Source organism: Mugil cephalus, chromosome 17 (genome assembly GCF_022458985.1).
Source record: "Mugil cephalus isolate CIBA_MC_2020 chromosome 17, CIBA_Mcephalus_1.1, whole genome shotgun sequence".
Lineage (NCBI taxonomy): Eukaryota > Metazoa > Chordata > Actinopteri > Mugiliformes > Mugilidae > Mugil > Mugil cephalus.
This window is the reverse complement of record NC_061786.1, coordinates 4,670,910-4,686,613: the sequence shown is the minus strand read 5'-3', so window position 1 is coordinate 4,686,613 and position 15,704 is coordinate 4,670,910. Positions and strand designations below refer to the sequence as shown.

Here is a 15,704-nt window from a genome sequence, read left to right as displayed (position 1 = left end):
CTGAAGTGTGCTTCTACCGGCCAAAATCTTTCGTCGAGGGTCAAACTGTCACCAGGAAGCAGTACAGGAGGGAGTTAAGTCGACATTTGTTGTTGTTGTCTCCTGTGTTGTATCCACCCCGTTGCTGACTGGTAGACCGATCAGCGGGCCAGCCGACAGATTTCTCGGCGTAGGTTCAGGTGTCTGCACCGGCGGATGAATGGCGGCGACGGCTGTGAGAGCCATGGCAGCGGGGGGACCGGCGTCTTTGTCCCGGTTCAGAGGAGCGCTGGTCGCGGCTGTGGTGGGGGACTGTGTCGGCGGAGAGTTTGAAGGAGCGGAGGAGGTGCCTATGGAGAGTGTGCTGCAGCACCTCAACAGCCTGGAGGACGAAACTAAAGGAAGCGGTCAGTGGAATAAGGGAATCTAATGCCAGTGATCAGACATTAGCACACTGCACTGCAGTGACAGTGTTGAAATTCTAAGATGTGTGTGTGATACAAGAGCTAAATATATTATGTGTGTGTTTTAGGTATCCTTGACTACAGTGACGATACAGCTATGGCTCGTTGTGTGGTTAAGTCTCTCCTCACCCGTACCGGCTTTGATGAACAGGACATGGCTCGCAGGTAGACAAATCAGCACAACTAGCACAGACACACACATCAAGTATATTATGGTGTAAATAATATCCAGATTATTCCAGTGTACATTTCAGATTAGGACAAACTAAAGCCCATGTGCTGTGACCCCCTTTAGGTTTGCTAAGGAGTACAGTGCGTCCCCAGGCCGTGGTTATGGTTCAGGTGTGATCCAGGTGTTGAAGAAGCTCTCCTCTCCCCAGCTAAGCGACGTGTATCAGCCGGCCAGGGATCAGTTCAATGGCCGGGGCTCCTTCGGCAACGGAGGGGCCATGAGAGCGGCCCCCTTCGCGTTGGCTTTTCCTGACATCGCTGATGTTACAAGGGTGAGCGGTTGGTGACATACATATTAAATAGTCTCTCAGGTCATTAATGTCTACGCCAATCATTGTCAAGTTGGTCTGATTCCTGCTCTACACCTGCAAATAGTTTCACATAATTTTTAATTTATTTTAGGTTTCATTTTGTACTGTACAGTTACACAGCATAACTTTTTTGTGCACCTTCTGTGGTCAGAACGGCAAAAACTCACGGTGGTGTTTAGGGCAGTATTTGGATGAAAAGCACATGTTTACGTTCACGTTTCTTTTTTTCTGTCTCCTTTTTTCTGTAGTTTGCACGCCTGGGCGCCATGCTGACGCACTCCTGCTCTCTGGGTTACAATGGGGCAGTGCTACAGGCATTAGCTGTGCACCTCTCCCTGCAAGGGGCGCTGGATTTGCCTCAGCAGTTCATCGGCAGGCTAATTACAGAAATGGAGGAAGTGGAGGGCAACGAGGCAGCACGCAATGATGCCAGAATGTGAGTATTGCACGAATAGAGCTTCCTCTGTGGCTACTTCAGCTCACAGATCTGATCTGTCCTGTTTGAGGATGTCAGAAATGTCTGCCACTGTTGGGAGTCATTGTCAGGAGTCATAATTTATGTGTATAAACCCTGAAATGTCCATGTGTTTTATCTTTCTTTTATAATGACGTGTCTTTACAGCCTTAAAGAAGCAGACAAGCCGTTCTGTGAGCGTCTTCACAGAGTTAGAGATCTGATGGACAGAAGCAAGGTCAGCATAGAGGAGGTCATCTCTGAACTGGGTCAGTTCTCTTTATTCATATCATTTAATCTTGTACGTGGCTTTTCATCATTCTTTTTTTGTCTCACTAATATCACAGAACTAATTGACCTAATAACAGTGTTCCTTCTTTAAATATTCAGTGACAGGCTACTTCACATGTTTGCACGTTCAGTTCCTGTCTTAAGAATTTATAATGACAGTGACAATACTAATGTACAGTCAGATCCAATTCTTATCACAATAGAAGTCTGTAAATACAATGTTTAGATGTCATTATGGGGTATGTCCATTAAAGAGAAAAAAATCCTCTGCATGCAACTGGATATTCTTACAACCAATCAGGGAAGTTTTGTTGTCAACAAATTCAGCTCAGTTCATGGAGCTCAGATAACATGACTTCTGTCCATCACCACATAAAGCTCGGCCAAACAGTTTGAGTGGCTAGGGGGTAATCATTTTACAACAGAGAGACTCCAGACCAACTTCTCTAAACAAAAAGTTTGTGGGTGGGAAAGTTGTTCTGGCTTCCCAGCTTCAGTAAATAAAAAAACAATGTCAGTCATAAATGACGGTAAAAATTGTGTTGTAAATATTTTATAAAAATGTTCAATAACAGATGACGTAACTGTATTCTGTTTTTCAGCCCCACTTAACACTGCTATGTTTATTTAAGATGTAGGTCTCGTTACCAGCTGTAATCGTCCAGATTAAATTGTTTAATCTGTTTTTCTCTATCCTTATATATTATATTAACATTGCCCATTTTCCTTCTAGGTAACGGCATCGCAGCGCTCCATTCAGTCCCCACTGCCATCTTCTGCGTCCTGCACTGCCTGCAACCCCGGGAATGTCTTCCAGAGAATTACGGTGGCCTGGAGAGGACAATAGCGTACAGCCTGGCCCTGGGAGGGGACACAGACACCATAGCCTGCATGGCTGGGGCAATCGCAGGAGCCCATTATGGTATAGAGGGTGTTCCCCAGTCATGGATAAGGTGCTGCGAGGGGACGGAGGATGCACATGTGGATGCAGAGCGGCTTCACATGCTGTACCACCAGTCATCACAGGGGGGCAGGGCTGAGACGGGAGAGCAGAGCTGTCCAGACAGACCTGAAAGCAAATCAAACTCCTCTAATGGTACAGAAAAGAAAACTGGAGCAGAGTGATGCCTCACCTGGGTTTTGGCAGAAGGACTTTCTCTCTCACACACACATGCATTGAGGATGCAGAAGAGACGGTTTGTCATTTTCAGTTTCAGACATCTTTTGTTGGGAAAAATCTTTTCTTAAGCCATCTAGTATTAAGATTTTTTAAGCCGAAAATTGCTGTCCACATGCCATCTGTCAGCTAACAACACTGTAGCCGAGACGAACAGAAAAACAACATCCTTATTTTGAGAATGTGACACTTCCACATCACCTAATCTCCTTCAACTCCTGGTTTAAATATGCATAAACATACTCTAAGTCTGGTTTTATGTTGAACAATCTTTTGTCTTGTGAAAGTTGCACTATAAATTGGCCTTTTTGGTGGATAACTATTTAATAAACTTGTGTTTTGTTTTTGTTTTTTAAATTCACACATGTGTATGCGTGTTTGTTTAAAGTCAAAGACCCAAAAAGCAAACTCCTTTCAGGACACTGCATATCACCAGTGACATGTTATTACTCATCCTGGATTCCTGTTGAACTCCTTAACTTTAACGGATAAAGACACTGAACCACGAGTCGCTCCCAGTGTGTGGCACTGGGATGTGAATGTAAGTTGTAACTGGCTTGTATTTAAATAGCTATTGGTACTTGAAGCACTTTACAGTCACAATGTCAAATTTACCCGCTCGTTCACACAAGCGCACACACGTTCACACAACAGTGCCAAGCACTGGGAGCACCTTTGAGTTCAGTGTCTTGGGCCATGTGCCAGGTCAAACCGCTAACCCACTGGTTCCTGGAGAACCTGCTCTACCTACTGAATCACAGACTGTAAACCAGTGGTTAGATGTGTCATTGTGTCTGTAAAGCCCTTTGAGTGCCAATAGGTAGAAAAGTATTATATAAGATCATTAACCAACTATAGAAGGGAAAAAAAACAAAAACAGAAAGCTACTATCAGACATGGGGAGACAGTAGCCAGTAGCGATTTGAGCTAAATGCTAAACATCATAGGGTCTCATGCTCTTTTAGCATGTTCTGGGTAACCCGTAAATTTAGCACATTAGCATGATAACATTTACAAATTAACTAATGAACTAAACACAAATTGCAAGTGCTGGAGGAAACTAATTTCAAGCTTAATTATTGGACAAATAAACATGCAATTAGATGAATAGTTAAAGGATAATTGCAGTTCATCCCCAGGAGGACAGGTATGCGTAAATCAAATTTAATTTCAGTCCCTTCTTTAGTTGCCTATTGCACTAACAGTCAAACATTTTCAAGTGAAAGTATTATCAAAGGATAGTGTAACGTAGTTGGGATTCATCCTCTGAGTAAAATGAATATGTGTGGAACATGTTGGAACATCCAGTACTGACGTTGCCACAGTGACCAAAAAGTACTCCAAACGCCTTCTGTTAATTAAGCATAGATGCACCTTTATTTGACTGAATTTAAATGACACACACCTTTAAAACCATAATACAAAGCTTTTAGTTATAGTAGTTATTTACTCATCAACCTCAATGCTACATTGATTTACACACTCTAGAGAGAAGCTTTAACCAAATAAAGCTGCAGCTAGTACAGTGTTTAGCTTGTTGTTTTTAAGCCACTTTGTTTCCACTGTGTTAAGTCGTTTTTCTGGCTTTTGTATAATCCCTATTTTTGTTTACTCAAATTCATTTGCTTCATCTTCCAAGAGAAAATAAGAAACTATAAAGATGATTTTTTATTTGTGCAGGAAAAAAAATTAAAAATCTCCATAACACATTTTATATACATTTAAGTTTCAAAATCACAGTTCACAATAATGTACATTTTTAGCTGTCGAACTACAAACCTTTTTTTACAAAAAGAAAATACTGTATGCGATTGCTATAATTCAAAGACAGTCCATGTAAACTGAACTCATTAAGTTTGGAGCATAGCTTGTAAAAATCTGTGTGTATAGTAAAGCTCACAGGTTTTTCTCTGCTGGGGCGACCTCCAGGAAGAGCTGCATAAACACTGTTAACTTTGTCAACAGTCCTGGGCAGAGCTTGTAATGGATGAAAGGTACGTAGATTATAGCGCCACTTAAAATAAATAAAGTTACATAGAGGTATTCAATTTGAGGATCATCTATGATGGGTGCTAGAACAAGGAATACCGCCGCAATGAGGACCAGGATGGGGAGCAGAATGGGGACCTGTGGAGAGAGGACGAGACAGGCATGACGGCAAGTGCTGATTCTCATGTAGTGTTACTTATTATTTGACAAGCACACCTGACACTGACCTTGTATGGCCTGGGGAGCTCCGGCTTCTTGATTTTGAGATAGATGAGGCCAGACAAGGTGATTCCATAGAAAATCCATGCTGTGAAACTGAAAGCAGCAATGTAGAGGAACGTCAGGCTAAAAAACAAAGCTGTATGCAAGACATGAGAAACAAAGAAGAAGAACAAAACTAGTCTTCACCTGAAGAAGTTGACGATGCTCTGAAAGTCTCCAATGGCCAGTACCACCAGAGAAATGAGAGTGGTGAAGATGAGTGCTGGAGATGGTGTCAGTCTGTGGACGTGAGCCATGGCCAGAATATCTGGCTACAACACAAACAGGTCTGGGTGAAACTCTGGTGCCAACTTTATTTTAAACTATCATACTGTATACTTATCATATAAAGGCCGTCACCATGTGTCCTTCCCTGGCAGCGACAAAGCACACACGGCCCCCGCTGAAGAACGTCCCATTTAGCGAACCAAAAGCTGACAGGGCTGCAGCCACAGACATGACCCACCCCCAGCTGCCTAACACTTTATTCCTGTGAAACAAAACAACAACTTTTATGTAACTACAAAAGCAGTCTTTCAGAAGTTTGTTAGTTCAGAAGTTGATGGTGGTTGTGGTTGTGAAATGAATGGTTGAGGTAAGCATACACAGTTACACTATGTGGAAAAAAAGTTGATTCCTGCGGAACTAGATGTTTTTCGAATAGTACCTAGAGATAAAGGTGGTTTGGTTTGTGCTAGCTTTTTCATTTAGTTAACAAAAATATAAACAGATGTGATATTATTCTGTGGATAATTACATCGCTGGCGTCCAAAGCTAATGCTACTTTTAGAAGAAACTGCCAGTTACTTTATGTCCTTTCATACACTCTTCATGCAAAATTCCTTCAGTTACAAGATATTTGATGGGTTTCCTGCCTCTACTGCCTGTTTCAACATTTCACTGGGAATCACATCTGGACTTTTATCTTGGTTTTTCCATTGCTCACTATTTCTTTTGTTGAAGTAATCTCTTGGTGGATTTGCTCGTGTGCTTGGGATCTTCTTGATCCTAAAGGTCTTGCTCACATTGTCCTCAAATACTGCTTGATATGATGCAGTAGTTAAATGAAAAACTGCAGGCTGCTCACTCCCTGTGGAAACAAAGCAACACCAAACAATACTTGCTCTGAGGATCTACTACTGATTATGCGGTCAGCACCAAAATAATGGAAACTATTCACTGTTACCGTGACCAAACAAGAATCGTTGATTCATCTGTTTAGAGAACAGTATTAAAGGCATCTTTGCCTTAATATTCGCTGGCAAACTGTAGGTTTGTTCTGTTTGAACAGAAAAGGACTTTTGGCTGTTGGCCTTAATTTGAAGGTGCATCTCGTCCTGGGCAAATCATCAGTCATTTTGAGCCTACAGAGTCGACACAATTAATTTTGTGTCACCTTTAAGTCATCTTTAACAATAGACACAATCAATCAATGTGGATCTGTGGCATTTAGATCAGATGTTGTCTTACCCCCAGGTAACTGCTACTGCGCTGGAGGACATGAGCTCTCTAGGTGTCATTACTGTCAGATAGCTCACATTCACCAGAAGATACAAACCAGTCACCAGAGTAATGGCTATCACAACCGCTCTGGGAAGATTCACCTGCACCAAAGAAAAGATAGCATCATTTTTATGCCGTGATCAACAAGCTTGCATGATGAACAGAGGTAATGCTGATGATGAAGTGCAGATGATCTACACTGTTTAACTACTGTCAGCTACTTGAAATGGTTCACTTTACAAAAAGGTGGTTTTGGTCATGACATTTTATTATCAAAGAATAATCCAGCACACTGGAACTGATCAATGAATAAACCCATGAACATTTTCTACCAGGAAACAGGTTTTCTTGGAAACTTGTCCTTTGGCAAGCAAGTACATGTTTTCTGAGTGTAGCATTAGACTGTTCAATCAAATATTATTTATTTTTATTTATTTCAGACCCAGGGGGATCCATTACACGGTAAAGAAAAAGAAAACAAAACAGCAGAATAAAAAGACAATACATTGTCAATACAATACAAAGCCTATGACAATGTTCAGTGTCTAACATACAGACATGTTTGCCAATGGTTCCACAGTGTTTAGAAAAATCTAACAGAGCTCCGTACGGTGGTTAACCAAAGCAGTGATTATGTCATTTTCTGACCCAGATGCCCTACACATAAACATCAGATTACGCAGCATGGCAGAACAGGTAGGTACCAAACGCTAATAAACCTGTGGCTAGCACTAGAGCTTCATGAGGCTCTCAACAGCAGCCTCATGCTGTCATTATAAGCCACTGTGAGTTTTCTAATGCTTCCTTGTTTATAATGGCACCACAAGTGGGCAAAAGTATACAAAGATGTACAATATGCTTTAAAGAGTGAGCAAGGATGTGGCCCAAATATGTTACTTCACTGAACACGCTCAGTGCAGTGCTAGACAGATGGAAGTCAGGAAAGGTTGACCGTCTGTCTTCCCTACTTCTGACAATCATGATCTTACTTCTTTTTAGGGTTATATTTTATATCAAAATCAGCACCATAACACAAGGAAGGAAGCAGATGTTACATTCCCCCATCTCACTCTCACTGTCTGATGCGAGTACCAATAAACCAAAATTCTAATTATAAAACTAGGAACCCCACTTTTTTTCCCCCACCAACAATTTTAAGAATAATTTCTCATGATTAACATGATCAAATGCTTTGGAGGCATCAATGAAACACATGAACATTGTTTTGCCTATTGTATTTATCTAAAATTTCCTTTAGCGCAAAAAAAACTTAAGTCAGTGCCATGCTTTGGTTTAAAACCAAATTGATTGTCAGTAAACAAGACGTACCTCTCAAGTCTACACAGTAGAACTGTCTCCAACACTTTGGACATGACACTGGCCAGAGCTATTGGCCTGTAATTATCTGAGCTGTTCAGCTTTCCCACTTTATCTTTAATGACTGGTACGAGCACAACTGAAAGCATAGAGTCAGCTAATATTCCAAGGACAAAAAACCTGTGTAGCACATAGCCACCAGAGGGCACAGTTTCTGACTGGTAAGTTTAATGTTCAGCTGTGATATTATCCAGACCACAGGTCTTATTATCTCTTAACCTCAGTATTGCTTCATGGACCTCAGTAGAAGTGACAATAACATCGTCATTAAACTCTACATTATCCTCTATAAACAGATTACGTTTTACGCAATCTAACAGTTCATAATAGTGTTTCCGCCTACCTGTGCAATTTCTTAAGGACCACTCACATCATCTATATTAGATGGAAGAGATGTTTTACAATTATTAACAGTTTTGACTTCTTTCCAGAAATAATTAACATTATTTTTTTGTAGCTTCCTTGTGAATCTGCCCTCGTAGTATTTTCATTCCTTTTAATATATCTAAGTGCATATTTAAACCTAGCATTAGTACATTTTTTATATTCAAACAACGGGCCATGCCTGCTTTTGCCTGATTCAGCCCATTTCTTAAAAGCATTTCGGGGGCCTCTGCATGGAGTTCTTCTACATGAGCCTTCCAACCTGGCTTAGCGTTACACACTTTTGTCCTATATTTATATAGAGACCTGCTCGAGATACTGAGAGACTCCACAATAGCTTCATACAGGGAACATAATTCCTTACAGTGTAGTGTTTTTTTACAGTCCATATCCCGACATAGTACTGCATCAAATGGGACCTTAATGTTACTCAGCAAAGCATTAGATTGATTCACATATTTTTTAAAGATCTTTCTTAGACAGTTTTGACAAGTCTCCTTTCCCTCCACCATTGCCATTATCCACAGGCAACATCACTGGTAAATTGCCTGTGTTCAAGACCATGATAAAGGGTATGTGGTCTGTAGTAGCCAAATCATAGTCAATTTGTATCATTTCAATGGAGTCATGGGCATTCATTATACAGAGGCAGTGATCTAGCCAGGAGGTAGAGGGCCAGGCCTCACTGATATAAGTATATAAGCTATCATTTGGCAATAGTGACTTACTAGATAAGATCAATCCACTGTCTAGACAAAACTGAATTAAATGACTACCAAATAAGGAATTGGGATCACTCACATCAGCATTCATGTCACCAACAACATAAATGCAGATAGAATGGTTGTCCTGAATAAAAGACATAATAAATGCCAATCTACTAAGGTACTCATCCTCATTTTGTATGCACTCATATGGCATATAAACATTCAGAATTATTAGATTCTTATCTTCACAACACAGCTTAATTCCAATAGCCCAGTCAACTCCCAATCTCCCAATCCAACTGCTCATATTTTTTTATTACACATCATGGCTACTCTCCCTGGAATCCTTCCTCGAACGACTTCAGCAGTTAGGTCAGTAGTTGATTCACCCGCCCCATAAAAGTCTCCATGAACAAAATTCAGACCTTCCAGACCTTGTTTAACGTCGCTTAAACACACAGAATGTCACATCTTTCCATCAATTTGTCCACAACAACACGATGTGATCATTGCCAAATAATGCAATAATGCAAAGCAGTAACAAAATCTATAAACTCGTTGTGAATGAAAAACTGAATTACTGTAACTTCTAGCTGGTACTATTCTTCATAATATACATTTACTGGACACATTTTATCACAATTAGATTGGACTAGATTAGAAAAACAATGTTTTTTGCACATCTTGAAAGTTCTCATGTAATTGAACATGTTAATGGAAGTTTCATGCTGGAATTAAGTTATTAAATTGAAAACTTAGCTTTGAAATGAGCATTCAGACCTGGAAACAATGAGGTTAAAAGAAAAAGATAACGTCACATGTCAGTCGTTAAGTTGTGTAGCCTGCATAATGTAACAAGGTGGCAACAGTCAAATGACTAGACTTGTTGTTCTATTTAAAAAAATAAATAAAAATGTGTAGCTAGTATATCTCTGTACTTAATCTCTTAAGTACAAATGCAAAGTCCAGACCCAGACCCTCACAGTCTCACCTCTGGTCTTTTTAGCTCCTCTGTGACATAGTTCAAGTTGTACCATCCAGCATAAGACCAGAGTCCTTGATAAACAGCCATCCCCACTGTGCTCAAAGAGAACTGAGTGCCTTTAAATGAATTCTCAATTTTAAAATTTTCCACAATCACAGTGCTACTCTGTGTGATCGCCACTATCCCACCAATTACAATGAATGTCAGCGCTAGCACCTTAGCCACTAAGAAGACCACTTGGATTCTGACAGCAAGCCGGACGTTCAAGGTGTTGGCTATGGCAACAAGTAGAATGGCCGCAGCTGCTACACATTTCACTGCCAGTTGAGGAGGCTCGCACCCTGGGTAAAAGGGTGCTATGGCATACTTTGCAATGCTAATTGCCATGGCTGCAATGCTGGAAGGCTTCACCACCAAGATGAAAGTAAATGCTGCAAAGAAGGCAGGGCATGAACCGTAGATCCTCAGGATGTATATGAACTCCCCACCAGATTCAGAAATGATTGTCCCAAGCTCAGTGTAGGACAGTGCTGCAAGCATAGCTATAACTCCTGAGAGAGACCAGATCACCAGACTTGCTCCGGGACTTCCCACATAGCCCAGGACAAACTGTGGGGACATGAATATCCCAGATCCAATCATGGTTCCAGAAATGAACGCTATCCCACCAATCAACCCAATTTCCCGCTTCATTTTCAGGACCTCAGCTTCTTTGCCTGCCATTGCCACAGAGAACAGAGAACAGAGAGCATAAGATGAAGGCACTGTCGTTACCACTTTTATAGCGCAGACACACACATGACAAAAAAACATAAGACACCTAACAATTATGAGCTTTGCAAAATGACTGGCCAGACAGCAGCGGTTCAAAGGGCAGGAGAAACTGTTCAGCGAACTGGAAGTTTTATTATTAACTCTGAAGTACTTGTAAACCTTTTAACCGGCAGTTCTTGAAATAAGCTCACATCTTTTTATGCAAACGTTATCTGATTATGATTATACAGCAACATATGGTCTGCGATTCAAACATTAACCTAAGTACTTTCAGTCTTTCAACCCAAGCGAATAAAAAATATGTGTTATCGTGGAGATCTACAGTCTGATTTTTCATTTTCCCCGATATTTTTTTCCAACTCCAAAACAGGAAAAAGGTGCAAGACAATGGATTCTTTGCAACAAAGAAATACTGAGGACTGTCCAAACTGGTGTGAAATGACAAGTGGAGCCCAAGCGGATCACCAAAACATGTTCTGACAGAAAGACGAGCCAGGATTTATTCATCAGCCCATTACATTGAGCAAACTGTGTCTCAGACCCAAACATTCATAAATCCATATATGCACCACCTTCAGTATCCCACCAAAAAACCTACTCAGAAACATCGGACAATTATTTCCCTTACGTAGAATGAACCTTTTATGTATAGAACCATTCCATTATCTACAGTACATCTCTGGCCTCAAGTCAGTAAACATTACCCATATCTTTACAATTGACACTGCAATACTGTACAATCATATAGATCTAGATCTCTGTGACACTTTCCTCTGATGAACAAAGATTAGCTAGTTGCAATAGACCTTGCTGCTGCCTGTAATCCCCTTGTTTCCCTTCCTTGGCCAAGGGTTGATAATCTGCTTAATGAGAGAGAAAAAAATGAAAGGACCACGTTATGGTGGGAGAAATCTCATCCAAATCTGCCTCATGCCTTTCCTTCTGTTGCAAGCACGCCCCCAAGTCGCATACCACAGCGCCTCTTGGGGGAAGGGAAGGTGCAATGCGACTGGGACACCCCCCGGCTTCTTCAGTTTAAAGAATTATGTGCCGTGTACTTTCTGTCTCCCTGGCAAAAAGGAACTATGACGTTGCCCGGGAGTTGAAGACCATAGCTGGTACTAGAAGAAGGGAAAATCTGGGTGGACAAGCTTTCCTGAGGTGTTGGACTTGATCATAATTGCAGAAAAACTAGGTAAAACAAGGCAAAACAGTCTGCTCAACACCTCTGGGAAGTCTTTTAAACTGCTGCAAAACCATTCCACTACCTCACGAAGTTGACTGAGAGGACACCGACTGCTCAGAACTGTCATCAAAGCAAAAGGTGACTACTTTAAAGACATTTTTTAGTTTACTACATTATTTCCTTCATAGTTTTGATGTTTTCAGTATTAATCTATAATGTAGAAAATAATGAAAATAACAAAAACGTATCGAATCAGAAGTTGTGTTCGGAGTTTCAACTGATACAACACACATACAGTTACCTTGGCTTATGGTTCACATTTAAATCCCTAAATTGAATACATTTGTGCTACCTACCTTTTCAATTTTCATTACCAACACAATTGCACTTTTAAAGTCTCTGAATAGTAGAAAATCTTACTTCTGGATGTTTCAGTTCTTCAGTTAAATAATTCAAGGTGTTCCAGCCGTCATAGGACCACAAGCCCTGATAGAAAGCAATGCCAATGGAGCTGACGCCAACATTTGATCCCTCAAAAGAGTTTTCAAAGTTTTCAGTGCTGCCCTGGAAAAGCTTCACGACGCCTCCCAGCACGATCACTACCAGCGCCAGCATTTTCACTACCATGGTAACCACCTGGATGTTGGTGGCCAAGCGGACGCTCAGACAGTTGACCACGGCCAGCACCAAGATGCCTACTGCGGCCACACATTTCACCAGCAGTTGCGGAGGGGTGCAGTCGTAGTAAAAGGGGGCCACGACATATTCAGCAAAGCTCAGAGCAATTCCCGTGGCACTGGCGGGCCTCATGACCATGATGAAGCTGAAGACAAACATGAAGGCTACCACTTTCCCTGCAGTCCGCAGCATGTAGATATACTCGGCTCCAGACTCTGGTATGATTGTGCCCAGCTCAGCATAGCAGAGTCCCCCAAGCATGGCAATTAGCCCACAGATGGCCCATATAACAAGGCTGGCCCCAGGGCTGCCTATGGTGGACAGGACATACTGGGGGGATATGAAGATCCCAGATCCTATCATGGTTCCAGCAATGAATGACACAGCTCCTATTATCCCCACTTCCCTCTTCAGATTGAGTCTTTGTCCGTCTCCTTCCATTGTGTGAGAGCTGCTGCTGCTTCCTCAGAGGCATTCACAGTGGACGCTGGCCACCCACAGACCTCACTGCAGATTAACTGTGAACTGGTGGGTGGAAGCTACACTCATGAAATCACACTTAAATGGTCGCAAAAAGGAGGTGTGGCAGGGCTGTTTGTCTTTGACTTTGCTCCTGACTTCCAATTACATTGCACACATCGATAAGAAGTTTTAAATTACTACAGCTCACCCACAGTTATTGTTCTCATATGTGAGGGGCAGTATTTTATCTCCCATCTTGTGATGACATAAAAAAGTAATATTAATACGGGAAAAAAATACTTTTTTTTTTTACTTTTTTTTCAGTGCTTTTTTTTTAATTAAAATGTGTCCATGTAAATCTGGCTACAGATGTAAAAAATAAATGTGTATACAAACTTTATTAAAAGCTTTTCTTATTTATTTCTACATTCAGGTTGAATTTGAGCACAGTCATCATGACTGTCTTTCCACGACTAAAACCCTATTACCTCATTCACTACGTTAAGTTCTATTCTGAGGAGTCGACAGCAGCAGTGCCACAGACGCACATGACGATACTCACTGACCGCAGACATCTGTTGTGTCATACAAGATGTATATCAAAACAAGCAATCTCTGGATGATAAGTGCGCTTTTTATTGTGCTTCCTTCAGCTGAGACAATATCTAAAGTAAATCATCTATAACATCTGCCATCTGAAGAAAGTAATCTTTAACTTTCCAATTGTGATTCCCTGTATTCTGGCACGTTGTAAGGCACCTCACCTCCAGCCTCATGTCTCATTCTGACATTTTTTTGGAGGCGCACTGCAAGTTTTAGAACTGATTGTGAGATGCTGACTTGGTAAGTTTAGCGAGCTATAATATATGTCAGATATCATTTTCTTCATGCAACTAAATTCATGTAGCAGTTTTTAGTTTATTTGTTGCTATTAAGATTATTGTAACTGTGCAAAGCATTCTTGTAAATACCACTCTCCACTCTAAAGACCCTTTACTTCGGGTACCCACTGCACTGACGTAGCATTGTCGTGTGTTGTTGTGGATAAATCTGAATGCAGCACACCATCACTTGGTTTGGCAATAACACACTAACCCTTTCAAATCACTACCAGTTGGTACAGTGGGTCCACTTTAACACGAGAAGTAGATCTTCCTACTTCCTGTGTAGTACTAAAGTGAATTTCAAATAAGACACTATCTCAGAATGGTATAAAGCAAGAGGAAAAATGTCAGAGGACCAGAGGAAAAATTGGCATCTTCCTGGACTATGTGGGACCCAGAATAGCCAGTTTTTTCCGAACGCTTCCTAGACCACAGGAGGACGTCTAGATACTGAGGGAGGAGCCTGTTGTCGACATTTATTTATTTTGAATGCCCAGTGTACTTATATTTCTGCAAACTAAGACTGTACTATGTTGTGCTGTTGGAAGGGATAATACTAAGCAGGAGTAGTAGTGTGGGGGCAAGTAATTGTAAGGGTTAACGCTGACTGCTTACTGATGTCAATCAATAATCACTGATAATCCTTATATCTCTAACTCACCTCTGGACGTTTCAGCTCTTCAGTCACATAGTTCAGATTATTCCATCCATCATAGGACCACAGTCCCTGGTAGAAAGCAATACCAATTGGATTGATTCCCACATTCGTGTTCTCAAAGGAGTCTTCAAAGCTTTCGGTGTGCCCTCTGATGAGCATCACCACGCCTCCTATTATAATGACAGCCAGGCCCAGAACCTTGGCCACCAAAAAGAACACTTGGACTGCCATAGCGAAGCGAACGTTCAAGCAGTTCACAGTAGCTAGTATTAGGATTGCAGCTGCAGCCACGCACTTCACCACCAGCACAGGAGGGGGGCAGTCCGAGTAGAAGGGAACCACAACATACTGAGCAAAGCTGAGCGCGATGCCAGCAACACCAGCAGGTCTCACAAATAAAACCGAGCTGAAGATTAAAAGGAAGGCGACGACCGGACCCGAGGTCCTGAGGATGTAGATGTACTCTCCACCCGATTCCTTAATAACCGTGCCCAGCTCGGCGTAGCAGGCGGACGCCATCATCGCCAGTACACCACAGCTCGCCCACACCACCAAGCTGGCTCCAGTGCTGCCGATGGTGCTGAGAACCGTCTGTGGAGACATGAAGATCCCAGATCCGATCATTGTCCCTGCAATGAGCGCCACGGCTCCCACCAGCCCAACTTCTCGCTTCAGGTTGAGCGTCTTCTTTTCGTCCATCCTGACAACAGTCAGTCACTCAGAGTGCTGTATGTCACTTCTTCACAATGGAGAAAATGCTGTAATTCTGTGGCCAAAGTCACTCTTGCAACAACTCAGGGAGTTAATAATTATGTAGGCGGTTCACACAACTGCCTGTTTAGCTTTGGCACCATATCTTTTTAAAGGGGGTGATTTCTGATTGGTTGTGCTCCTTTTATTTCAGAAGGTCAATGATCCAGTTCACCCAGTACACTGGGCTCTGTCCTCT

At 41.7% G+C, this 15,704-nt stretch overlaps 2 protein-coding genes across 4 annotated transcripts; one reads left to right on the top strand and one right to left on the bottom strand.

The window, feature by feature from the left end:
- Positions 1–18: 18 nt before the first annotated feature.
- adprs (ADP-ribosylserine hydrolase) lies at positions 19–3,268 on the top strand. The gene is made up of 6 exons (XM_047611041.1): positions 19–386; positions 512–608; positions 739–946; positions 1,234–1,421; positions 1,608–1,708; positions 2,464–3,268. The coding sequence occupies exons 1-6, from the start codon at positions 200–202 to the stop codon at positions 2,853–2,855; spliced, it is 1,173 nt and encodes a 390-aa protein (XP_047466997.1). The 5' UTR covers positions 19–199; the 3' UTR covers positions 2,856–3,268.
- A 993-nt stretch (positions 3,269–4,261) lies between these two features.
- On the bottom strand, positions 4,262–15,630 carry zmp:0000001267 (b(0,+)-type amino acid transporter 1). Of its 3 annotated transcripts, none has more exons than XM_047611701.1 (6): positions 14,759–15,630; positions 6,628–6,761; positions 5,518–5,647; positions 5,305–5,429; positions 5,124–5,211; positions 4,262–5,034 (listed from the first exon to the last, which is right to left on the bottom strand). In XM_047611701.1, the coding sequence occupies exons 1-6, from the start codon at positions 15,452–15,454 to the stop codon at positions 4,804–4,806; spliced, it is 1,404 nt and encodes a 467-aa protein (XP_047467657.1). In that variant the 5' UTR covers positions 15,455–15,630; the 3' UTR covers positions 4,262–4,803. The 3 variants fall into 3 exon arrangements, with proteins under 3 accessions (XP_047467657.1, XP_047467655.1, XP_047467654.1); XM_047611699.1 differs by lacking the exon at positions 14,759–15,630 and adding an exon at positions 12,494–13,521; XM_047611698.1 differs by lacking the exon at positions 14,759–15,630 and adding an exon at positions 10,120–11,195.
- Between the last annotated feature and the right edge of the window lie 74 nt (positions 15,631–15,704).